The 25,027-nt window shown below is 41.3% G+C and overlaps 3 protein-coding genes and 1 long non-coding RNA gene across 5 annotated transcripts in view; 1 reads left to right on the forward strand and 3 right to left on the reverse strand.

The window, feature by feature from the left end:
* The first annotated feature begins 1,591 nt into the window (after window positions 1-1,591).
* Window positions 1,592-25,027, forward strand: part of LOC139420844 (uncharacterized) — a 56,640-nt gene continuing 33,204 nt past the window's right edge. The window contains exon 1 of the long non-coding RNA XR_011635546.1: window positions 1,592-1,821. This is a non-coding gene — a long non-coding RNA (uncharacterized lncRNA). The remainder of the gene's footprint in view (window positions 1,822-25,027) is intronic.
* On the reverse strand, window positions 7,312-11,848 carry LOC139420842 (hepatitis A virus cellular receptor 2 homolog). Of its 2 annotated transcripts, XM_071171191.1 has the most exons (7): window positions 11,552-11,848; window positions 10,501-10,836; window positions 10,260-10,310; window positions 8,410-8,486; window positions 8,163-8,274; window positions 7,891-7,921; window positions 7,312-7,685 (listed from the first exon to the last, which is right to left on the reverse strand). In XM_071171191.1, exons 1-7 carry the CDS (start codon window positions 11,841-11,843, stop codon window positions 7,520-7,522), a joined length of 1,065 nt encoding a protein of 354 aa, XP_071027292.1. In that variant the 5' UTR covers window positions 11,844-11,848; the 3' UTR covers window positions 7,312-7,519. The 2 variants fall into 2 exon arrangements, with proteins under 2 accessions (XP_071027292.1, XP_071027291.1); XM_071171190.1 differs by lacking the exon at window positions 7,891-7,921 and having other exon boundaries at window positions 7,624-7,685.
* On the reverse strand, window positions 12,507-15,463 carry LOC139420843 (T-cell immunoglobulin and mucin domain-containing protein 4-like). The gene is made up of 7 exons (XM_071171192.1): window positions 15,258-15,463; window positions 14,653-14,994; window positions 14,004-14,078; window positions 13,818-13,885; window positions 13,625-13,718; window positions 13,436-13,472; window positions 12,507-12,719 (listed from the first exon to the last, which is right to left on the reverse strand). Exons 1-7 carry the CDS (start codon window positions 15,304-15,306, stop codon window positions 12,548-12,550), a joined length of 837 nt encoding a protein of 278 aa, XP_071027293.1. The 5' UTR covers window positions 15,307-15,463; the 3' UTR covers window positions 12,507-12,547.
* LOC139422086 (T-cell immunoglobulin and mucin domain-containing protein 4-like) lies at window positions 18,378-22,707 on the reverse strand. The gene is made up of 7 exons (XM_071173235.1): window positions 21,773-22,707; window positions 21,168-21,509; window positions 20,537-20,611; window positions 20,351-20,418; window positions 20,158-20,251; window positions 19,969-20,005; window positions 18,378-19,252 (listed from the first exon to the last, which is right to left on the reverse strand). The coding sequence occupies exons 1-7, from the start codon at window positions 21,819-21,821 to the stop codon at window positions 19,081-19,083; spliced, it is 837 nt and encodes a 278-aa protein (XP_071029336.1). The 5' UTR covers window positions 21,822-22,707; the 3' UTR covers window positions 18,378-19,080.

Genomic DNA, 25,027 nt, shown 5'->3' on the forward strand with positions numbered 1-25,027 from the left:
CCCTAACCCCTAACTTAGCTAACATTAGCCAGCTAGCCACCGAGCTAGAATTAGTCAAATATGATACGTTTTGCAAATTTTGAACATATTGTATGCTTTGAAAAATTCTTACCATATAACACAAATTGAGTGCACAAAACATTAAGAACACATGTTACGAATTACAGTGTATAATGATAGAAGAGAAGCTGTATGGATCTAATTATAAACAAGTTGACTAACATTTAGCCTACCAAAATGTCAGAAAATTATAAGCAGAAACTTATAAGCAGAAACATATATACACTGCACTCCATGCCCCAAAACATGTCTGCTGTCTGACTGTAGCCTATAGTGCCTTTTCTATATTACCAGTTTAGGGTTGGGTGCAGGCCTCAAGATTGTCACTTTTTCACATACAGTGCATTCGGAAAGTATTCAGACCCCTTGACTTTTTCCACAATTTGTTACCTTACATCCTTTTTCTCTACAAACAATACACCATAATGACAAAGCAAAAACAGGATTGTAGAAATTTTTGCACATTTATTAAAAACAAAAAACGGAAATATCACATTTACATAAGTATTCAGACCCTTTACTCAGTACTTTGTTGAAGCACATTTGACAGCGATTACAGCCTTGAGTCTTCTTGGGTATGACACTACATGCTTGGCACACCTGTATTTGTGGAGTTTCTCCCATTCTTCTCTGCAGACCCTCTCAACCTCTGTCAGGTTGGATGAGGAGCTTCACTGCACAACTATTTTCAGGTCTCTCTAGAGATGTTGAATCAGGTTCAAGTCCGGGCTCTGGCTGGGAAACTCAAGGACATTCAGAGACTTGTCTATGCCACTCCTGCTTTGTCTTGGCTGTGTGCTTAGGGTCGTTGTCCTGTTGGAAGCTGAACCTTCGCCCCAGTCTGAGGTCCTGTGTGCTCTGGAACAGGTTTTCATCAATTATCTCTCTGTACTTAGCTCTGTTCATCATTCCATCGATTCTGACTGGTCTCGCAGTCCCTGCAGCTGAAAATGCTCAGTTTGCAGGGCAACCAGCTCTAGGAAGAGTCTTGGTTGTTCCAAACTTCTTCCATTTAGGTATGATGGAGGCCACTGTGTTCTTGGGGACCGTAAATGCTGCAGACATTTTTTGGTAGCCTTCCCCAGATCTGTGCCTCGACATAATCCTGTCTTTGTGCTCCATGGACAATTTCTTCAACCTCACGGCTCGATTTATTTTTTTATTTTTTTTGCTCTGACATGCACTGTCAACTGTGGGACCTTATATAGACAGGTGTGTACCTTTCCAAATCATGTCCAATCAATTGAATTTACCACAGGTGGACTCCAATCAAGTTGAAGAAACATCTCAAGGATGATCAACGGAAACAGGATGCACCTGAGCTCAATTACATAGCAAAGGGTCTGAATGCTTTTGTAAATATGACATTTCGGTTTGATTTTTAAAAATAAAATAGCAAAAAATAATAATAATAATGTTTTCTCTTTGTCATTATTGGGTAGTGTGTAGATTGATGAAGATTTGTATTTATTTAATCCATTTTAGAATGAGGCTGTAACGTAACAAAATGTTTAAGTCAAGGGGTCTGAACTCTTTCCGAATGCACTTATAGTCAGGCTGTTGCTGACAGGTTACAGTTATGGGCGGGTGCGGGTGAACAAACAGCTGACCTGCACACCACTAGTATTTATGACTAAATTTCCCCAAAACATAGACTCTTACCCACTGGGCAAAAAACTGGTTGAATCAACATTGTTTCCAAGTCATTGAAAAAAACGAAACAATATAATGAAACTGAGTGGATTTTTTAAAGTCATCAAGGTAAGGAAATTTTGTGGTATTATCACCCAACTTTGAACCTACATCTAATGGCATGGTGAATTTCTTTGTTGATTTCACCTTGAATTCACGTTAGTTGACAACTCAATCAAATGCTGATGCCTGTGCCCAGGGGCAGTCTCTTTCATTTGACACCCAATTTTTAAATGCTCCTCTGAACTTCACATGTATGCTCATGGGTCCTTTTACATGGAAATGGCCAGATCTAGGAAGACGGTGCTCATTCATCTTTGGTGGTAATCCGTTAATGAGATCACGCTATTCTCCTCTTATTGCAGCTCATGAGATTACACTGTTCTCCTCTTATAGCAGGTCATCGATTTATGCCAGACAACGTCGCTCTCAAAGCGCACTGATCCAGAACTGGAGTCACTCCCTTTAAAACCATTAGCACACTTTCCTCCTATCAGTGTGTCACGCCCTGACATTAGAGATCCTTTTTATGTCTCTATTTTGGTTTGGTCAGGGCGTGAGTTTTAGTGGGCATTCTATGTTGTGTGTTTCTATGATTTTCTATTTCTATGTTTTGGCCAGGTATGGTTCTCAATCAGGGACAGCTGTCTATCGTTGTCTCTGATTGGGAACCATAATTAGGTAACTCTGTTTGATGGCACATAGCCTGAAGCTTCACGGTTTGGTTTGTATTGTTGGCGTCATTTTGAATAAAAGAGAAAATGTACGCTCACCACGCTGCACCTTGGTGTAGTGCTCTGTTATCACAGTGCTCTGTTATCTATACACCTTGGCCTCACTCTTTAAAGAGGTAGTGGGAAAAGAGGAATTATCTTTAGAATTGTGCTACTGGCTCTATTCAATACATTTTGTGTGGATTTCTTAGCGAATATGTCTAGAAATAATAGACATAGTTGCCATTGTAACAAGTTCGTGTTGATTCCTCATGAGAGTTTTTAGGGAATAATGAGATACTACCACATCAGCAGGAGCAGTAGGACTTGTGACAAACCTACATTTCAGGTCATTATGAGATTGTCAGAGCTAGCTATCAAATATTTGACAAACACCACCAATAAAAGTCCTATTCTGTTTCCATGGGAACTCAGAGAATTGGGCTTGAGCCCTGACACATGCAGAGAGAGAGAGAGAGAGAGAGAGGCAATACCAAGATCAAGTGCCTGATAGAAATTGTCAGTGTTTTCTCATCCCAAAGTATGTACTTTTCTAATCACAATAACTGCATTGTAAATCATATTATTGTTCTTGTAGGCACGACTTTAGCTACTTGATCTCACTGATCAACTGTCGTCAAAGGGGAAACTTCACATTATCCAGCCACAAGTAGTGGCTGTAACGCATTTTCTGGGCTTAAACATGGCGGATAGCTATTCCACAAATAGCGCCTCAACGATTCCCAGAATGAGGTGATTAGTGGAACGAACGTTTTAGAGAGATTGGAACAGAGGAAGAAGTGACTCATTTGATTAATTAGATATAAAAAGCATTCTTCTGACCACAATGCTGTAATGGTCCATTTCATTTCGTTTATCACATTTATTTGACCTATCGGCTCGATATGTATGCAAGTATGAAATATACTGTAATTCTGCATTAAAACTTATATCAAAAAGTGTATGCTTTTGAAAGAGAAAGGCGGGGAATACCTTTCTGTTTTTCTCTTTTCCTATGCTAAAGAGGATAGCAGTGACCTACACATCACAAAGCTCAATGTTGTGGTGGAACAGACCACTGGCCGATGGTGTGGCTGTGGCAAATAGCTCCACTCCGCAGGTGTAAGGTTACCTCAGGGAGCTGCACTCAGAGGATATTCTATCCTAATGTGTCTGGAGAGAGCAACTCACCCTCAAACACATACCTCATAGCAGAGGAACCATGTGTAAAGTCAGTGACCTTACACCTACGCTGTCATTACTTGCATTTTTTTCCTACAGAAGAGCTACATAATTATGACTAAAGTTAAAGAGCACAGGAGACGTCTGCACTTCTATTTTGTTGGAGAGATAATGATCTAGTCTTACTCTTTAAGTATGTCCTCAGAGGGTCGCAATGGTAGCATTTCTGTCTGCCCATTGACTCAAAAACTCGACTGGTTAGTTATTATGTGTTGTACAACACGGTGTTCCTGTTGTGGAATGCTCAAACCAGATGAAAGTGCAGTGAGTGAGAAGGCCTATTCACGCTGAAGTGTACTGATGGTCAAAGCAGCAAACAAGGTCTTTCCATTTTCACAATGTTACTTCATGATGACCTTCGTGGTGTGTATGTTCCTGATGTGTTTGTTCACGATGAGTCAACAAACTGCCCACTGAATCCACCTCATTCAAAGCCTCCACTTCAGAGGACAAGAGCACTGCAGTGCTGCTTTATGGTGCTGTTTTGCTTTGACAGTGGGAGAATTGATCTTAGTACCAACTTGTTGTGATGTATTGAAGCGGGGGATTTGATTATACTGGATTGACAATACTGAAATAATGTATAATTCCTTATCACTTTGTTTTCGAGGAGGAAGTGAAATCCTTCAGATCCATGTGAAGACAAAGTGAATCCCCTGCTGATGTTTTGTCAGCCTCAGCCTGGTCAGCCTTTGTCAGCCTTTGTCAGCCTGGTTCAGTACACATGTTGTTCATGACTCGTTTCAAGTGACTGAGAATTGAATTGCTTCCTTGTGTACAATATTCAATATGTCAGGTCTGACATTTCGGTTACTTGAGAGTCAATAACGTTTTGTTATGGTCTCTTTAATTGTCCCCTCCCCGTTTGTATTTGTATTTCAGTCTGTCCCCTGGCCTCCAGTGACTCCAGGCCTCTCCCATCTGGGCTACCAAGTCCCCACATCTGGCTTCTCCTCTGTACCTTGCTGGGCAGGTTGTGTGTGTGTGTGTGTGTGTGTGTGTGTGTCTTTCTGTCGGTTTTTCTATCTGTCTGTCTGACTAGTCCTGGGACCAAGCTCTCTCTCCCTCCAATGGTGCACAGCCTTGATGTGTGGCACATAAATGCCCACGTTCCTCACTTCCGTCCATGTGGCTCCATGGTTGAGTGTTGATTATTCCCCATCTCTCAGTGGCTGCTGTTGCTGCTCCCCACTGGGGGCCTGGTGCACAGGGGGCTTGTCTGCCTGATCTCCTTCCGCCACATGACTGTGTTTCTGTTTCTGCTGAGGAATCTGAGAAGCAATGTTTAAATTGACATAATTTGGTTTTTCCATCCAGTTTGCCGCTGAGGTGTCCTGGTTGTCAGCTTGAGGCTCTTGAGGGTACTCTGATCTGACACATCCAGACAGGCATTGTATTGCGTTGTCTGTCTGTCACAAACACAATGAACTGGGTGGTAGTAACATTATAGAGTCAGCAGTTAATCGTAAAAAAATTAGATTGGTTAAGTATCTTCATTCTGTAAATGAACTGTGAAATTAAAGTCTAATAGAAGTTGATGTTACGGGCAGAATTAAGCATATGAACATGTGAAAGCACATTCTGTACAGCTGAGCAACAGACCCTCAGGGTTACACTTCAAAAGCTCATTGAATTTGACCCTAAAAATAACTTATACTTTGTATTGGTGCACTTTCACAACTATATCAAAAAAGGCAGTATTACCTGTTGCTGTGCAACATAAAATATCTTAGGCTTTCCTGACTGAGAAATCATCAGTACACTATGTAGCCTAAGGTGTAGTTGCCTAACGTTCCATCTGTTTTTAACACACATTTCCCAGGAAGACGAACTTGCAGTCAATACTTGCCCAGCAAACATTCACTGTATAGTGCTGCCATCATGTGGGGAAAAAATGCAATTGCATTTTTAAAAAACAAGGCAAGTCAGTTAATAACAAATTATTATTTTCAATGACGGCCTACCAAAAGACAAAAGGCCTCCTGCGGAGACGTGGCTGGGATAAAATATATATATACATACAGTTGAAGTCAGAAGTTTACATACACCTTAGCCAAATACATTTAAACTCAGTTTTTTACAATTCCTGACATTTGATCCTTGTAAAAATGCACTGTCTTAGGCCAGTTAGGATCACCACTTTATTTTAAGAATGTGAAATGTCAGAATAATAGTAGAGAGAATTATTTCAGTTTTTATTTCTTTCATCACATTCCCAGTGGGTCAGAAGTTTACATACACTCAATTAGTAGTATTTGGTAGCATTGACTTTAAATTGTTTAATTTCAGGTAGCCTTCCACAAGCTTCCCACAATAAGTTGGGTGAATTTTGGACCATTCCTCCTGACAGAGCTGGTGTAACTGAGTCAGGTTTGCAGGCCTCCTTGCTCGCACATGCTTTTTAAGTTCTGCTCACACATTTTCTATGTGATTGAGGTCAGGGCTTTGGCCACGCCCATACCTTGACTTTGTTGTCCTTAAGCCATTTTGCCACAACTTTGGAAGTATGCTTGGGGTCATTGTCCATTTGGAAGACCCATTTGCGACCAAGCTTTAACTTCCTGACTGACGTCTTGAGATGTTGCTTCAATATAACCGCATAATTTTCCTTCTCATGAAGCCATCTATTTTGTGAAGTGCACCAGTCCCTCCTGCAGCAAAGCACCCCCACAACATGATGCTGCCAACCCCGTGCTTCACGGTTGAGATAGTGTCCTTCGGCTTGCAAGCCTCCCCCTTCTTCCTCCAAACATAATGATGGTCATTATGGCCAAACAGTTCTATTTTTGTTTCATCAGACCAGAGGTTATTTCTCCAAAAAGATCTTTGTGCAGTTGCAGACCGTAGTCTGGCTTTTTTTATGGTGGTTTTGGAGCCGTGGCTTCTTCCTTGCCGAGTGGTCTTTCAGGTTATGTCGATATAGGACTCGTTTTACTGTGGATATAGATACTTTTGTACCTGTTTCCTCCAGCATCTTCACAAGGTCCTTTGCTGTTGTTCTAGGATTGATTTGCACTTTTCGCACCAAAGTACGTTAATCTCTAGGAGACAGAACGCGTCTCCTTCCTGAGAGGTATGACGGCTGCGTGATCCCATGGTGTTTATACTTGCGTACTATTGTTTGTACAGATGTGGTACCTTCAGGCGTTTGGAAATGTTCTGACATTTCACATTCTTAAAATAAACTGGTGATCCTAACTGACCTAAATGTATAAAACTCCTAAAAGGAGACCATTGATTCAACTTAAAATACGTGGCTATGAAAAGGAATTTGGCAGGAGAATTTTGCATGCAGCACCATTCCCTTCCCCCTACATCCATTCTGCCTGTGCCTTTGTTATCAAAGAGAATCCACTAGAGGAAAAAAACAGACTCTTTGTTTTCTTGGGGGTATAGCCTCTAGAAATTCCAAACGTTGAACACCGTGTTAATTATCAACAAAATTGCTGGTTGGGTTTACTTGATGTTTTATTAGAAAGAGACTAAATTCAGACAGTTTGTAAAAAACAATCCAACACTGTGTATCAATAAGAAAAAACCACACAGTACAATAACAATGTAGAAACAATTGAAAAAATACATTTTACTTGGGGGGGGGGGGGACCCAAACTCTTTTTCATTAGTTTGAATCATCCTTCAAGGTGTCTCCCTGTACAACAGTTCCTTCAGTAGGTGAAAATAGAGCCTTTGAGATAGGTGTTCATTGTGAGGCAGGTTTCAGGCGACCGTGATCAGTTAACATGAAGATGTGAGGACAGCCAGTCTGATGTCTGTGTATCACAGTGGTTACGTCCCAAAAGGCACCCTGTTTCCTACATACTGTATGTGGCACTACATTTGACCAGAGTCCTGGTCAAAAGTAGTGCACTATATCGGGAATAGGTCCCTCCTCCCTTGTCCAGAGTACAGATGTTCTCCTCCACAGGTCTCCTCATGCGAATCTCATAGATGATGTGGGGCGGCTCCTTGGCTGACAAACTAGGGAAGCAGCACAACATCATCACACGCTGATCATAGACAGGTTTAACTGTAACCTAGTGCAGTACATTCCTGTACACATAAGTATACCAGACATGTAAAACATATTGCACACAAAACATAAACATTTACCAAGACAATTATTGCTTATGTTTTATGTTCAATATGTTTGCATGTCTGTTACGCTTACCACGTGTTTGCTTACCAGCCTGCCTTTAGAGCTCTTCTGTGCATCCCTCACGAGAAGAAAATAAATAGTTCAAATCAACATAAAGTCAAATCCACGTTTATTAGTCATATGCACAGGAGGATACATACAGCGTACTGTACACGGTTCAATGAAACGCTTACTCTTACTTAGTTAGCGGCAATGCACTTTTACATGGGCAAACATTTCACATCACAGCAAGATGTCTGAATAAGTGATCATGGGCACACTGGGCTTTTCTACAGAGGATGTGAGTTTGTGGTACATACGTTTGAACCCCAGTATGACCAATGCCCCCACTATGAGTAGGAGTAGACTGAGGGAGAGAGAGAGCACCGGGATGTTGATCTGGAGAGAGAGGCTGGGGAAAGGGTCATCCACCTGGTTCCAGAGCACAGAGAGAGAAGCGAGCGGGTTAAACACATGGGGGGCTTATTTTGTCTCTCATAGTCTTCCATTAACGCTGTGTAAAGTGTGATTATATGTCGGTGGTGTTACGGTAAACCGTTTACTCACCAGTGTTACAGAATGCAAAACACTGGTGTTCTGTCTTGGAATGGCTATGTGTGACGACTCAACAGCTTTCCAGTGGTCTACAAAGGGAGAAACGACACACAATGGCGATGATGATGATGGCACAAGCAAGTCATCTCTTCCCCGTCCCTTCTCAGGAAATCATGACATTTTATCACCCCTGAGACATCATCAACCACTGCTGCTTGATATGCTCTTGAAATGAGGGCTGTCATTTCAACGCTAGTTTGTGGTTTCCTATGAGGTCTGCTGCACTTGCACTGAGCAACACAATGGGATTCACGATCACACTGCACAGCCAAACAGCACACCCTGTTTCATCAAGGTGATGTTTGAGATGAGGCTCTTTCAGTGATCAATCAGCCCTAGAAAAGGAGTTAGACTTGTGGTCTGAGACTACTCTCTCTGAGAAGGGGTCTCCTCGTAGTCATTTTGAAAGTGAATGTTTGTAAGGCACAATGGTTAGCACATTTTACTCCCTTTGATGAATAACCACATCCTGGAACTGTGGGAGGCAAAGTAGTTTAATAATTGACGTTGTACCACTGATGTGTGACTGAGGGGTAAATGTAGGCAGTTTTCTTTCCCATCGCTCCTTCTTCTTTGGAATGTTATCGCAGACTACACCTGCTGTGCAGTTGACAACCACAGTAATAAAACGCTATAAAGTCCACCTTCCTAACATGCAACACATCGGGATCCCTCTGTTGAGAAGGAATAGTATCAAGGTGGCTCTCCTCCTGCTACCGTTACTTCTTCAACATCCCTCCTTTCTCCCACTCTTCTCACCGCCTCTGGATAGGAGACTTGCTGGACAGCCCTTATTATTGCCACCTCTGACTCCTTCAGCCTAACAGGGTTCTTCAGGAATTCGCGTGCATGTTCCCCGCCACAATTGCAAGCGTTTAGGCTCAGCTGGCATTAAAATACTCCTCCCGTCTGCATATACACTTGACACATGGCCGAGTCATTTACATTCATCACACATGCATGTGTTTGGGTACGAAGGCTCTCGCAGGTAATCTCGTATGACCCAAATACATGTGAGAAGCAAGAGACTCTTCATCAAAAAAAACAATAGAATGGATGGAGTGGTCTTCCTCACTCCATCCAACATGTGGGTCAGCGGGTGTGCACCAACCAGTTGATCCAATTCGTCACGTATATCCTTTGCGTTTACTTCTAGCCCCACCCCAGAGATAACACCCTTGATAGGCGCCCTGCTTCGAGGTTCCACACACGACACATTCCAATCGGACATCTTCTTGAGTTGCGAAGCACTTTCCTTCTGTTCCATAGAAACGCCAAAAAAAACTACGAAATAAGCCCACTTCTTGTTATTCTTATTGACGCCACCTCATCCAACACATCCACGATTTTAACTTCAACCAGATCTCTCAGGGAACAACATGGGATCCAAAACCCTTATTCCAACCAAAAAAAGACTCCAAACCTGGTTTTGATTCACTAGATTCCACTACCACTTTAATTCTCTTATTTCCTTTTGCATTCTCCGCTGTGATCCAGGTCTTCTTACTCTCCTCTCCACGCCATCTGATTCAAACAGAACATCTGCCTCCGCCATTTTCCCGTCCTCCCCGTCTTTAAATGACTCTTTCTCTTTCCTCTTCCCCATCTCGTAAGGATTTCTCAACTTCAACTAACCACACATGAGTCATCATCATTACCACCGTCATTATCAACACAGAAATAATATTCATTTTAATATCATCTCTGATAAGGAATATGCATCACACACACACACACACACACACACACCTGGATCACATCATTTTTTTTTTATTATTATTTTTTTTTTACAATATACTCACCCGTGGCAGGGTTAGCTTCTGTGGTTGTTGACATAATGGTTACTGGAGCAGCTAAAAAAAATAAAACATTTTTTTTATAACAGACGTATTAGGAGAGTCAATTGCATTTTAGGTCTAAAGATCTGAGTTCACAATGTAAGTCTGCTGTACAAAGCAAATGAAAACTAGAAAGTCCATCGATCCCCATTTTTGCCCAATAATTTTAAATAGGGACATAAAATAATATTTTGCCACAAATTACCTTTCATGACCCTCAAGTTTTGGATGACTTTTTTGTCGTTGAAAATGCCGTCTATGTCCACTCTGCAACAGTACGGCCCGCTGTCCGTCTGCTTGACGTCGAGAATTCCAAGGTCCATTTCTCCCGCGAGGACATCACCTGTCATCCTGTATCTGTCCGAAACCTTGGAGATGACCCCATGTTCGTCTGTCTGCACGAGAATGTTATTGCACCAGAACGTGCCACATTCTCGGCCCCAACACACACCGCTCAAACCCAAACGGCCCACTGAATATTGACAGGACAATGTCGCAGTAGCACCTTCCATCACCTTGAACGCCGACACCGAACACCTGGCTGTTGAGTGGGGGGAAAGAAACACAGGTTTGACAAGGCTATTTCCTTGTTCCGGAGTTCCATACACACGTTGTCAACATCCCGAGGTCGACTACCAAACTCTCTCAATAGTCGCCTGACGTTATGGTCAAAAGGCTATATTTTGTAGCTTGCTAGGTAGGCCCCTCAACTCGGTTGCTATAATTAAAGTAAAAGTAGGGTAGTCTTCTAAATAGTATATAAAGTGCATTCGGGAAAGTATTCAGACCCCTTGACTTTTCCCACATTTTGTTACGTTACAGCCTCATTCTAAAATGGATTAAACAAAACGTGGGGAAAGGTCAAGGGGTCTGAGTACTTTCCCGAAGGCACTGTGGGTTAGGCCTATGTTGGTGGGAATACAAGCTAATACACAGCAATGCTAAAGAACTCGGAGGTAACATCTTAACACACAGCCTAATTGTACAAAAATGTCCATGTCTCGTTGAATAGTTAGGCCTAGTCAATGTAGCTACAGACAGCAAACACCATCACTTCCAACCTATATGTCTAGAACAAAGCCATTGGAGAGCTTGTCACTATTTAGAGGTGAACAAAGGCACAAAGAGTGAGCTGTCCTTTCCGTGGTGTTTGAGTCCATTTATGGGGACATTCAATTTAAACTACATCAACGTTCCCAATCCCTCAATAGCCTAACCTCCAATTATTTGTAGTGTTTTAGATTAAATGTCCTTGCCTGAGACTGTTAGGAGGACAAGGATCCAACGCAGGAAAGATGGTCCAGAACCAGCAGCCATTCTGTATGTCCAGTATGTAGGAGTGGAGGGTGCACACAACACTGCGTTGTGCTGGGCGCGGGCAGGACGGCTCAGAGACAGGGCATCTGAATGGGCAACTGTGTTCTCGGTGCCACTGCCTGTGACATCTCCAGGTTGGACAGCCAGAGTCACTTTGACCCTTCTGTCAAACTCCTCCCATTGTTGATGGGATTTCCATCTGCATTTTCCAGCATTAAAAAAAAACTGCATTGATGAGTTAGGAGGCTCATCTCTCACGGTACACAGTGTACATATCTGCACACAGGGATGGACTTTTTAAAAGCTATCCCCTAGCCTGAGGCTAGTAATAGCTTGGCTGGCCAGTGCCCAAAATCCTTAAATTGATTTTGTTAGGGCTTTTAGTAGTTTATTACAATGTATAAGTGGAACAACAGTGCTTACCTATCAATAATAAGACATGTTTGAGTTTCAAGTTAGAGTTTTTATTCATTATCATGCAACAGGTTGGGTTTGAATAAGGCAGTACAGTGCAAAGTTGGGTGGAGACAATGTGTGAAGAAAGCTGTGGTTATGTTTGACCTTTCACTTAGCTGCCTTGCCTGGTTCCTGTTGCAGATGGGTGAAGCTAAATGTCATGGTTAGAGGAGATGGAGGGGGCAGAAAAGGCTCCTTCAGAGAAAAATAATTGCCTTTGAGCCATTCTTTGTACCTTTTATTACATACAAAAAATACAGTCATCGTAATTGAAACCTACACTGTTAGTGCTGAATACACATCGATAGCCATACTAGTGAGCTTTTCCTTTCAAACAAACATTTCAAAAATACAAATCAAGTAAAGTTTTACTCATTTAACACCAAAAAGCATCTGATTTTATAGTAGCTTGTCTTGTCCGGTTGAATCATTAGCCTATAAGTTCAGACTCAGCCCTGTAAACACAGAGCTACCGCGTGTTAACAGCGTGACTGTGGTGATGTGTCCATGCTTTGTCGGGGGCACTCCTCATAGTCGTCTCTCTCGTTGTCATCTATTTGATAGACGTTCTCCACCGCCATCTCTCGAGTATGCACACCCAAGCTGGACTCTGAGTTGCTGTACAGGACTGAGCTGCCAGAGTGCTCTGGTCTGATAAATGAAAGAACAGTAAATACACAGCCAAGGGAGACATGCATGCTTTTATTGACTGCATTATATCGCTTAGTTCCACTCTAGTGATTTCACCAATACAGATGAATTAATGCTGAGGAAAGTTTGAGTTTTAGTGTATAAGCTGACATAGCAAATAAAGTTTGTATTGATTTAAGATACTTATTTTGCTCTGCATTGCGACTATTGAGCATTTTATTTATTTATTTATTTATTTATTATTATTTTTATTTAACCTATATTTAACTAGGCAAGTCAGTTAATAACTTAAGAACAAATTCTTATTTACAATGACGGCCTACCCCGGGCAATCCCTAACCCGGACGACGCTGGGCCAATACTGTATGTGTAATGTTTATTAGATTCTAAAAGCAATGACCTACTGGCCAGTTAGGTCATCTCAAGTCATATTTCTTAACGACACAGACAAGAGTAGCAATGGCTCACAAGATGTTCACATGAGTGTTCAGAAGAAGCCCGGTTGTTTCACTTCCTCAGAGTGTTGTGTTCTTGGGTCTCATTAGTCAAAGTTTCAGTATTACCTCAGGTCAGTTGCCATAATGTGTTTTGCTAATTAGGCAGACATGTCTCATGGAGGGACATTGCACTTTGACTCAGTTATTCTATTGGCATATTGTGGTATTTCATCTACTCTTGTCAGTTGGAAGAAATACAGGCATGATTAGCATACTTACATTTGGACTACCGTAGCAATTGTTTTCCATCGCTTTCCTGTAATTACGTTAACAAAGACTGTGTTAAAGTATTCAGAAAAACTTAAATAGCCAACTATTGCTTCTTGTAACACTGTCAACACCATTAGGGATATATTCACGAGAATTAGTACTTATTATGCAGGCTAATGTAGAGATGTGTGTACTTACTCAAGACGACAAGTACAGACACAATCACCACCCCTGTCAGAACCAGTAGAATGGACACCAGGATCACAGGCAGCTTATGACCTGTCATCTGCTCCTGTTAACATCACAGATTAAAACGACATCTCAGTACAGTACCAGATCACACAGTGGGATTTCTTATTTGCCAGAATTTGCAGTGTGGAACTATGCATACCAAAATTGATTCGCTGTAAAGTGGCGTGGATGTGTCTGAATACTCTGTGGAATTTGTGGTCACATGACCTACACAGTGAGGAATGTACAGGTTGTATTTTCAGATGTAAGAATAATGCTGCACTAAAAACGATATAAAAGTATGATTTTGATGGACTGATGTTATTCTGTGCGCTGTGTTCCATACAGTGTGTGTGGTTGTCCATGGTCTGTTGAGTTATGATCACATTAGCCGGTGTCTGAGATGTTGTCGGGACAGGTGCTGAAATCAGAAAGCAATAAAATACTAACTGCTCAGCTTGAGAAGTATAGATGCTAAGAAATCATATATATATATATATATATATATATATATATATATATATGTCAAGGCTGTGGGTAACTGGTGAAAGGAGTCAGGCGCAGGAGAGCTGAGAAGCGTGGACAAGGTATTTAATACAAGATAACACCAGTATAAACACAATACTGTGGTGCTGGAAAAATACCGGTACCAGGAAATAAACGGGCGTAACAACAAAACCCGGTAACAAAATACCAGCCGTCAGATACAGCCTGAACAATAAAACAAACACGCACACAAACATGGGGAAAACCAGAGGGTTAAATAATGAACATGTAATGGGGGAATTGAAACCAGGTGTGTAAAAAAACAAAGACAAAGCAAATAACAAGTGGATCGGTGATGGCTCTGGAAGGCCGGTGACGTCGAACGCTGCTCGAACAAGGAGAGGGACCGACTCCGGCGGAAGTCGTGACAATATCACTCATTAGAATGACAATGATCACCTGTAAAGCATCGAGTTACTGTATATCATAGCATGTTGTGCATTTCTTACCTTTCTCAATGTTCAAGTTGACATGATATTTCTCATCATTCCACAATCCGTGAACATGCACACGACAGCCGTATCGTCCAGAGTCTTTTACAGTGACATTGAGGATTGTGAGAGAGACATCCCCTGTCTTCAGCACCCCGAATAAATGATATCTAACCGAAGATCTCCATGTCACTTTAGTGCCATCAGATGAGATGATTTCCTTGTTACAACCAGAGTTCGGTACGGCTCCTCTCCCCCAGCATATGGCTGATACACCTTGCTTTATGGTGTTATATTTACATGGCAGAGTGACATTCTGGCCCTCAATACCAATGACTTTTGGGTCAATGCATTCACTGACTGGAAAAGAGGGAGGGAGAGGAGGACAGAGATACTTTCAATTGTAAATTATGAATTCACATATTATCAAGTAAATAACCAGCCTAAAAATCAAATCAAATCAAACTTTATTTGTCACTTGCGCCGAATACAACAAGTGTAGACCTCACAATAACATAACAATATTGTGTTACTTTTAATTATTTTGTACTTTAGTTTATTTGGTAAATATTTTCTTAAACCTTCTTGAACAAAAAGAGATGGGACCATCGTGCATCACTTACCTGAAAGTAGACAGAGGAGAAACCAGCCTAAAACACAGGGAGTCTCCATGATAGGGTCATATCACTTCACCCTTCGCCATTCAAACACCAACTGCATATATACACAGTCATCTGAACAGTCATAGTCATATATGCACAGTCATCTCTCTCTCTTTGATAAAGTTGAACCTCCTGAGCACATGACTTCATCTTGACATCTGCTTTCAGATGTTTCCGTTGCACTCAGAGAGGCAGAAATGGTCATTGTGGTTATTTTTTTTGTAGGTTTCAATTTCCAAATTATATAACACACGGAACTGCACAGGATTTTAGAAAGTTCACAAAGTTCTCAATTGAAAAGAAATGAAAACCAAAACCATTTGTTCATGTCAATTCTGGCGGGAGGTTGTATTTCATGTTATGTAGTGTACTGTAGAATCAAGACTCCAGGGAACAAACGTTCTCTTCAGTGGTATTTATTCTTATTTTAATTTACACCTTATCACAAGAAACTAGATAGCACACACTGAGTATACAAAACCTTAAAAACACCTGCTCTTTCCATGACATATACTGACCAGGGGAATCCAGGTGAAAGCTATGATCCTTTATTGATGTCACGTGTTAAATTCACATCAATCAGTGTAGATGAAGGGGAGAAGACAGGTTAAAGGATGATTTTTAAGCCTTGAGACAATCGAGACATGGATTGTGTATGTGTCCCATTTAGAGGGTGAATGGGCAAGACAAAAAGCTCAGTATTAGTAACCTTATGAGTGGTCCTATATTAGCTACGTCACAGCGTGTTGAAGAACTGAGGTATGCCTATGCTAGAGGGGATCCAGATGTTTCTGTGATGGTCAGTGGTTGTTCTGTCGCGTTTGGACAATAGTTGGGATGACAGTTGGGAAGACAGGTGCTAAAGGAGTTTTTATTTTATTTAAACAACAACATACATTTCTGTTTAAAAACACAACACTGCTGGGGCAGTTGTGACAAAAGGTGCTAGAAATGAAAGCATAGATTTTATGGGATATTTTTTTGTTTACAAACATATAGCCTAACACATTGAAGGAAACCTCAACCTATAAAGAGAAACACGAGGTTACGTTAAAGACAGTGACAGACAAAAGGTGTGTCTGTGATGGGCAGTAGTTGTGCTGGTGCAGTTGGGATGACAGTTGGGATGACAGTTGGGATGACAGTTGCTACAGGAGTAAAAACAACAACATTTGATTTCTCTTTAAAAACACATTTAAATAAGGTGATATTACAGACGGTTTCAAAATTATAACTTTGTTTTTTTATAGACTTGTTGTTTCTGGAAAAAGTGCACATTTTGCATAGTAGCGATGGTCCTTGTTGCAACAGAATAATCATTCATGATTCATGCGTCAATGACACAGAAGCCACAAATGGGGAGGAAAATCAATACAGCTACATATCGGTATATCATTTTCGATGCCATATTGTGCCTTATCATTTTCACAATATTGCAACATTGTTTTTGTGCTAGTTGGCTGTACCTGCACGAAAACTCCAGTATGTTTCCTTCATAGCGTGTTCATCACTTTTATTTCCATGACTGATCAAAACTTGTTTTCTCATGGCTGGCTCTCTCTTGTCCCTCTGCAGCAGACTTTACAGTGCATACGAAAAGTATTCAGACCCCTTCACTTTTTCCATATTCTTTTACGTTACATCAATCTACACACAAAACACCATAAAGACAAAGCGAAAACAGGTAGAGACATTTTTTTCAATGTATTAAAAGTAAAAAACATAATTACCTAATTTACATAATTATTCAGACCCTTTGCTATGAGACTCGAAATTGAGGCACAGATCTGGGGAAGGGTACCAAAACATTTCTGCAGCATTGAAGGGCCCCAAGAAAACATTGGCCTCCATCATTCTTAAATGGAAGAAGTTTGGAACCACCAAGACTCTTCCTAGAGCTGGCCGCCTGGCCAAACTGAGCAATCGGGGGGGGGGGGCTCAGTATTATTCTTGGTCAGGGAGGTGACCAAGAAACCTATGGTCATTCTGGCAGAGCTCCAGAGTTCCTCTGTGGAGATGGGAGAACCTTCCAGAAGGACAATCATCTCTGCAACACTGCACCAATCAGGCCTTTATGGTAGAGTGGCCAGACAGGAGCTACTTCTCAGTAAAAAGCACATGACAGCCCGCTTGGAGTTTGCCAAAAGGCACGTAAAGGACTAACAGACCATTGGAGAAACATAATTCTCTGGTCTGATGAAACAAGAATGAACCCATATAGAATCCTGAGAATCAGAATACATATTGGTGAGGGCACTTAGAGTGTGGTGTCAGGAAAACAACCTCTTTCTCAACGTCAAGAAAATAAAGGAGATGAGAGTGGACTTGAGGAAACAGCAGAGAGATCAGCCCCCTATCCACCTCGACGGGACAGCAGTGGAGAAGGTGGAAAGTTTTAAGTTCCTCGGAGTACACATCACGGACAAACTGAAATGGTTCACCCACACATTGTGGTGAAGAAGGTGCAACAGCGCCTCTTCAACCTCAGGCTGAAGAAATTTGTTGTCACCTAAAACACTCTCAAACTTTTACAGATGCACAATCGATAGCATCCTGTTGGGCTGTATCACCGCCTAATATGGCAACTGGTCCGCCCACAACCGCAAGGCTCTCCAGAGGGTGGTGCAGTCTGCACAACGCATCACCGGGGGCAAACTACCTGCCCTCCAGGACACCTACAGCAACCGATGTCACAGGAAGGCCAAAAAGATCATCAAAGTTGACAACCACCCGAGCCACTGTCTGTTCACCCCGCTACCATCCAGAAGGCGAGGTCAGTTCAGGTGCATCAAAGCTGAGACCGAGAGACTGAAAAACAGCTTCTATCTCAATGCCATCAGACTGTTAAACAGCCATCACTAACACAGAGAGGCTGCTGCCTACATACAGACTTGAAATCATCGGCCACTTTTATAAACGGATCACTAGTCACTTTAATAATGTTTACATATCTTGCATATCTCATCTCATATGTATGTACTGTATTTTATACCATTTATTGCAGCTTGACTATGCCGTTCTGTCATTGCTCATCCATATATTGATATGTGTATATATTCTTATCCAATTCCTTTACTTAGATTTATGTGTATTAGGTAGTTTTTGTGGAATTGTTAGATTACGTGTTAGATATTTCAACACTGTCGGAACTGAAAGCACAAGCATTTTGCTGCACTCGCAATAACGTCTGCTAACCATGTGTATGTGACAAATACAATTTGATTTGATTCGATCGACACCTAAGTACACCACATGGCCAAAAATATCCGGACACCCTTTCAAATGAGTTGATTCAGCTACTTCAGCCACTCTCGTTGCTGACAGGTGCATAAAATCGAGCACACAGCCATGCAATCTCCATAGACAAAACAATGGCAGTAGAATGGCCTGTAATTAAGAGCTCAGAGATTTTTAACGTGGCACCGTCACAGGATGCCACCTTTCCAACAAGTCAGTTTGTCAAATTTCTGCCCTGCTAGAGTTGCCCCGATAAACTGTAAGTGCTGTTATTTTGACGTGGAAGGGTCTAGGCACAACAATGGCTTACTACATCAAGAAAATACAGTCATTGTAATTGAAACCTACACTGTTAGTGCTGAATACACATCGATAGCCATATTAGTGAGCTTTTCCTTTCAAACAAACATTTAAAATATACAAATCAAGTAAAGTTTTACTCATTTATCACCAAAAAGCATCTGATTTTATAGTAGCTTGTCTTGTCCGGTTGAATCATTAGCCTATAAGTTCAGACTCAGCCCTGTAAACACAGAGCTACCGCGTGTTAACAGCGTGACTGTGGTGATGTGTCCATGCTTTGTCGGGGGCACTCCTCATAGTCGTCTCTCTCGTTGTCATCTATTTGATAGACGTTCTCCACCGCCATCTCTCGAGTATGCACACCCAAGCTGGACTCTGAGTTGCTGTACAGGACTGAGCTGCCAGAGTGCTCTGGTCTGATAAATGAAAGAACAGTAAATACACAGCCAAGGGAGACATGCATGCTTTTATTGACTGCATTATATCGCTTAGTTCCACTCTAGTGATTTCACCAATACAGATGAATTAATGCTGAGGAAAGTTTGAGTTTTAGTGTATAAGCTGACATAGCAAATAAAGTTTGTATTGATTTAAGATACTTATTTTGCTCTGCATTGCGACTATTGAGCATTTTATTTATTTATTTATTTATTTATTATTATTTTTATTTAACCTATATTTAACTAGGCAAGTCAGTTAATAACTTAAGAACAAATTCTTATTTACAATGACGGCCTACCCCGGGCAATCCCTAACCCGGACGACGCTGGGCCAATACTGTATGTGTAATGTTTATTAGATTCTAAAAGCAATGACCTACTGGCCAGTTAGGTCATCTCAAGTCATATTTCTTAACGACACAGACAAGAGTAGCAATGGCTCACAAGATGTTCACATGAGTGTTCAGAAGAAGCCCGGTTGTTTCACTTCCTCAGAGTGTTGTGTTCTTGGGTCTCATTAGTCAAAGTTTCAGTATTACCTCAGGTCAGTTGCCATAATGTTTTTTGCTAATTAGGCAGACATGTCTCATGGAGGGACATTGCACTTTGACTCAGTTATTCTATTGGCATATTGTGGTATTTCATCTACTCTTGTCAGTTGGAAGAAATACAGGCATGATTAGCATACTTACATTTGGACTACCGTAGCAATTGTTTTCCATCGCTTTCCTGTAATTACGTTAACAAAGACTGTGTTAAAGTATTCAGAAAAACTTAAATAGCCAACTATTGCTTCTTGTAACACTGTCAACACCATTAGGAATATATTCACGAGAATTAGTACTTATTATGCAGGCTAATGTAGAGATGTGTGTACTTACTCAAGACGACAAGTACAGACACAATCACCACCCCTGTCAGAACCAGTAGAATGGACACCAGGATCACAGGCAGCTTATGACCTGTCATCTGCTCCTGTTAACATCACAGATTAAAACGACATCTCAGTACAGTACCAGATCACACAGTGGGATTTCTTATTTGCCAGAATTTGCAGTGTGGAACTATGCATACCAAAATTGATTCGCTGTAAAGTGGCGTGGATGTGTCTGAATACTCTGTGGAATTTGTGGTCACATGACCTACACAGTGAGGAATGTACAGGTTGTATTTTCAGATGTAAGAATAATGCTGCACTAAAAACGATATAAAAGTATGATTTTGATGGACTGATGTTATTCTGTGCGCTGTGTTCCATACAGTGTGTGTGGTTGTCCATGGTCTGTTGAGTTATGATCACATTAGCCGGTGTCTGAGATGTTGTCGGGACAGGTGCTGAAATCAGAAAGCAATAAAATACTAACTGCTCAGCTTGAGAAGTATAGATGCTAAGAAATCATATATATATATATATATATATGTCAAGGCTGTGGGTAACTGGTGAAAGGAGTCAGGCGCAGGAGAGCTGATATGCGTGGACAAGGTATTTAATACAAGATAACACCAGTATAAACACAATACTGTGGTGCGGGAAAAATACCGGTACCAGGAAATAAACGGGCGTAACAACAAAACCCGGTAACAAAATACCAGCCGTCAGATACAGCCTGAACAATAAAACAAACACGCACACAAACATGGGGAAAACCAGAGGGTTAAATAATGAACATGTAATGGGGGAATTGAAACCAGGTGTGTAAAAAAACAAAGACAAAGCAAATAACAAGTGGATCGGTGATGGCTCTGGAAGGCCGGTGACGTCGAACGCTGCTCGAACAAGGAGAGGGACCGACTCCGGCGGAAGTCGTGACAATATCACTCATTAGAATGACAATGATCACCTGTAAAGCATCGAGTTACTGTATATCATAGCATGTTGTGCATTTCTTACCTTTCTCAATGTTCAAGTTGACATGATATTTCTCATCATTCCACAATCCGTGAACATGCACACGACAGCCGTATCGTCCAGAGTCTTTTACAGTGACATTGAGGATTGTGAGAGAGACATCCCCTGTCTTCAGCACCCCGAATAAATGATATCTAACCGAAGATCTCCATGTCACTTTAGTGCCATCAGATGAGATGATTTCCTTGTTACAACCAGAGTTCGGTATGGCTCCTCTCCCCCAGCATATGGCTGATACACCTTGCTTTATGGTGTTATATTTACATGGCAGAGTGACATTCTGGCCCTCAATACCAATGACTTTTGGGTCAATGCATTCACTGACTGGAAAAGAGGGAGGGAGAGGAGGACAGAGATACTTTCAATTGTAAATTATGAATTCACATATTATCAAGTAAATAACCAGCCTAAAAATCAAATCAAATCAAACTTTATTTGTCACTTGCGCCGAATACAACAAGTGTAGACCTCACAATAACATAACAATATTGTGTTACTTTTAATTATTTTGTACTTTAGTTTATTTGGTAAATATTTTCTTAAACCTTCTTGAACAAAAAGAGATGGGACCATCGTGCATCACTTACCTGAAAGTAGACAGAGGAGAAACCAGCCTAAAACACAGGGAGTCTCCATGATAGGGTCATATCACTTCACCCTTCGCCATTCAAACACCAACTGCATATATACACAGTCATCTGAACAGTCATAGTCATATATGCACAGTCATCTCTCTCTCTTTGATAAAGTTGAACCTCCTGAGCACATGACTTCATCTTGACATCTGCTTTCAGATGTTTCCGTTGCACTCAGAGAGGCAGAAATGGTCATTGTGGTTATTTTTTTTGTAGGTTTCAATTTCCAAATTATATAACACACGGAACTGCACAGGATTTTAGAAAGTTCACAAAGTTCTCAATTGAAAAGAAATGAAAACCAAAACCATTTGTTCATGTCAATTCTGGCGGGAGGTTGTATTTCATGTTATGTAGTGTACTGTAGAATCAAGACTCCAGGGAACAAACGTTCTCTTCAGTGGTATTTATTCTTATTTTAATTTACACCTTATCACAAGAAACTAGATAGCACACACTGAGTATACAAAACCTTAAAAACACCTGCTCTTTCCATGACATATACTGACCAGGGGAATCCAGGTGAAAGCTATGATCCTTTATTGATGTCACGTGTTAAATTCACATCAATCAGTGTAGATGAAGGGGAGAAGACAGGTTAAAGGATGATTTTTAAGCCTTGAGACAATCGAGACATGGATTGTGTATGTGTCCCATTTAGAGGGTGAATGGGCAAGACAAAAAGCTCAGTATTAGTAACCTTATGAGTGGTCCTATATTAGCTACGTCACAGCGTGTTGAAGAACTGAGGTATGCCTATGCTAGAGGGGATCCAGATGTTTCTGTGATGGTCAGTGGTTGTTCTGTCGCGTTTGGACAATAGTTGGGATGACAGTTGGGAAGACAGGTGCTAAAGGAGTTTTTATTTTATTTAAACAACAACATACATTTCTGTTTAAAAACACAACACTGCTGGGGCAGTTGTGACAAAAGGTGCTAGAAATGAAAGCATAGATTTTATGGGATATTTTTTTGTTTACAAACATATAGCCTAACACATTGAAGGAAACCTCAACCTATAAAGAGAAACACGAGGTTACGTTAAAGACAGTGACAGACAAAAGGTGTGTCTGTGATGGGCAGTAGTTGTGCTGGTGCAGTTGGGATGACAGTTGGGATGACAGTTGGGATGACAGTTGCTACAGGAGTAAAAACAACAACATTTGATTTCTCTTTAAAAACACATTTAAATAAGGTGATATTACAGACGGTTTCAAAATTATAACTTTGTTTTTTTATAGACTTGTTGTTTCTGGAAAAAGTGCACATTTTGCATAGTAGCGATGGTCCTTGTTGCAACAGAATAATCATTCACGATTCATGCGTCAATGAAACAGAAGCCACAAATGGGGAGGAAAATCAATACAGCTACATATCGGTATATCATTTTCGATGCCATATTGTGCCTTATCATTTTCACAATATTGCAACATTGTTTTTGTGCTAGTTGGCTGTACCTGCACGAAAACTCCAGTATGTTTCCTTCATAGCGTGTTCATCACTTTTATTTCCATGACTGATCAAAACTTGTTTTCTCATGGCTGGCTCTCTCTTGTCCCTCTGCAGCAGACTTTACAGTGCATACGAAAAGTATTCAGACCCCTTCACTTTTTCCATATTCTTTTACGTTACATCAATCTACACACAAAACACCATAAAGACAAAGCGAAAACAGGTAGAGACATTTTTTTCAATGTATTAAAAGTAAAAAACATAATTACCTAATTTACATAATTATTCAGACCCTTTGCTATGAGACTCGAAATTGAGGCACAGATCTGGGGAAGGGTACCAAAACATTTCTGCAGCATTGAAGGGCCCCAAGAAAACATTGGCCTCCATCATTCTTAAATGGAAGAAGTTTGGAACCACCAAGACTCTTCCTAGAGCTGGCCGCCTGGCCAAACTGAGCAATCGGGGGGGGGGGGGGGCTCAGTATTATTCTTGGTCAGGGAGGTGACCAAGAAACCTATGGTCATTCTGGCAGAGCTCCAGAGTTCCTCTGTGGAGATGGGAGAACCTTCCAGAAGGACAATCATCTCTGCAACACTGCACCAATCAGGCCTTTATGGTAGAGTGGCCAGACAGGAGCTACTTCTCAGTAAAAAGCACATGACAGCCCGCTTGGAGTTTGCCAAAAGGCACGTAAAGGACTAACAGACCATTGGAGAAACATAATTCTCTGGTCTGATGAAACAAGAATGAACCCATATAGAATCCTGAGAATCAGAATACATATTGGTGAGGGCACTTAGAGTGTGGTGTCAGGAAAACAACCTCTTTCTCAACGTCAAGAAAATAAAGGAGATGAGAGTGGACTTGAGGAAACAGCAGAGAGATCAGCCCCCTATCCACCTCGACGGGACAGCAGTGGAGAAGGTGGAAAGTTTTAAGTTCCTCGGAGTACACATCACGGACAAACTGAAATGGTTCACCCACACATTGTGGTGAAGAAGGTGCAACAGCGCCTCTTCAACCTCAGGCTGAAGAAATTTGTCTTGTCACCTAAAACACTCTCAAACTTTTACAGATGCACAATCGATAGCATCCTGTTGGGCTGTATCACCGCCTAATATGGCAACTGGTCCGCCCACAACCGCAAGGCTCTCCAGAGGGTGGTGCAGTCTGCACAACGCATCACCGGGGGCAAACTACCTGCCCTCCAGGACACCTACAGCAACCGATGTCACAGGAAGGCCAAAAAGATCATCAAAGTTGACAACCACCCGAGCCACTGTCTGTTCACCCCGCTACCATCCAGAAGGCGAGGTCAGTTCAGGTGCATCAAAGCTGAGACCGAGAGACTGAAAAACAGCTTCTATCTCAATGCCATCAGACTGTTAAACAGCCATCACTAACACAGAGAGGCTGCTGCCTACATACAGACTTGAAATCATCGGCCACTTTTATAAACGGATCACTAGTCACTTTAATAATGTTTACATATCTTGCATATCTCATCTCATATGTATGTACTGTATTTTATACCATTTATTGCAGCTTGACTATGCCGTTCTGTCATTGCTCATCCATATATTGATATGTATATATTCTTATCCAATTCCTTTACTTAGATTTGTGTGTATTAGGTAGTTTTTGTGGAATTGTTAGATTACGTGTTAGATATTTCCACACTGTCGGAACTGAAAGCACAAGCATTTTGCTGCACTCGCAATAACGTCTGCTAACCATGTGTATGTGACAAAT

This window comes from Oncorhynchus clarkii, chromosome 12 (genome assembly GCF_045791955.1).
Source record: "Oncorhynchus clarkii lewisi isolate Uvic-CL-2024 chromosome 12, UVic_Ocla_1.0, whole genome shotgun sequence".
Lineage (NCBI taxonomy): Eukaryota > Metazoa > Chordata > Actinopteri > Salmoniformes > Salmonidae > Oncorhynchus > Oncorhynchus clarkii.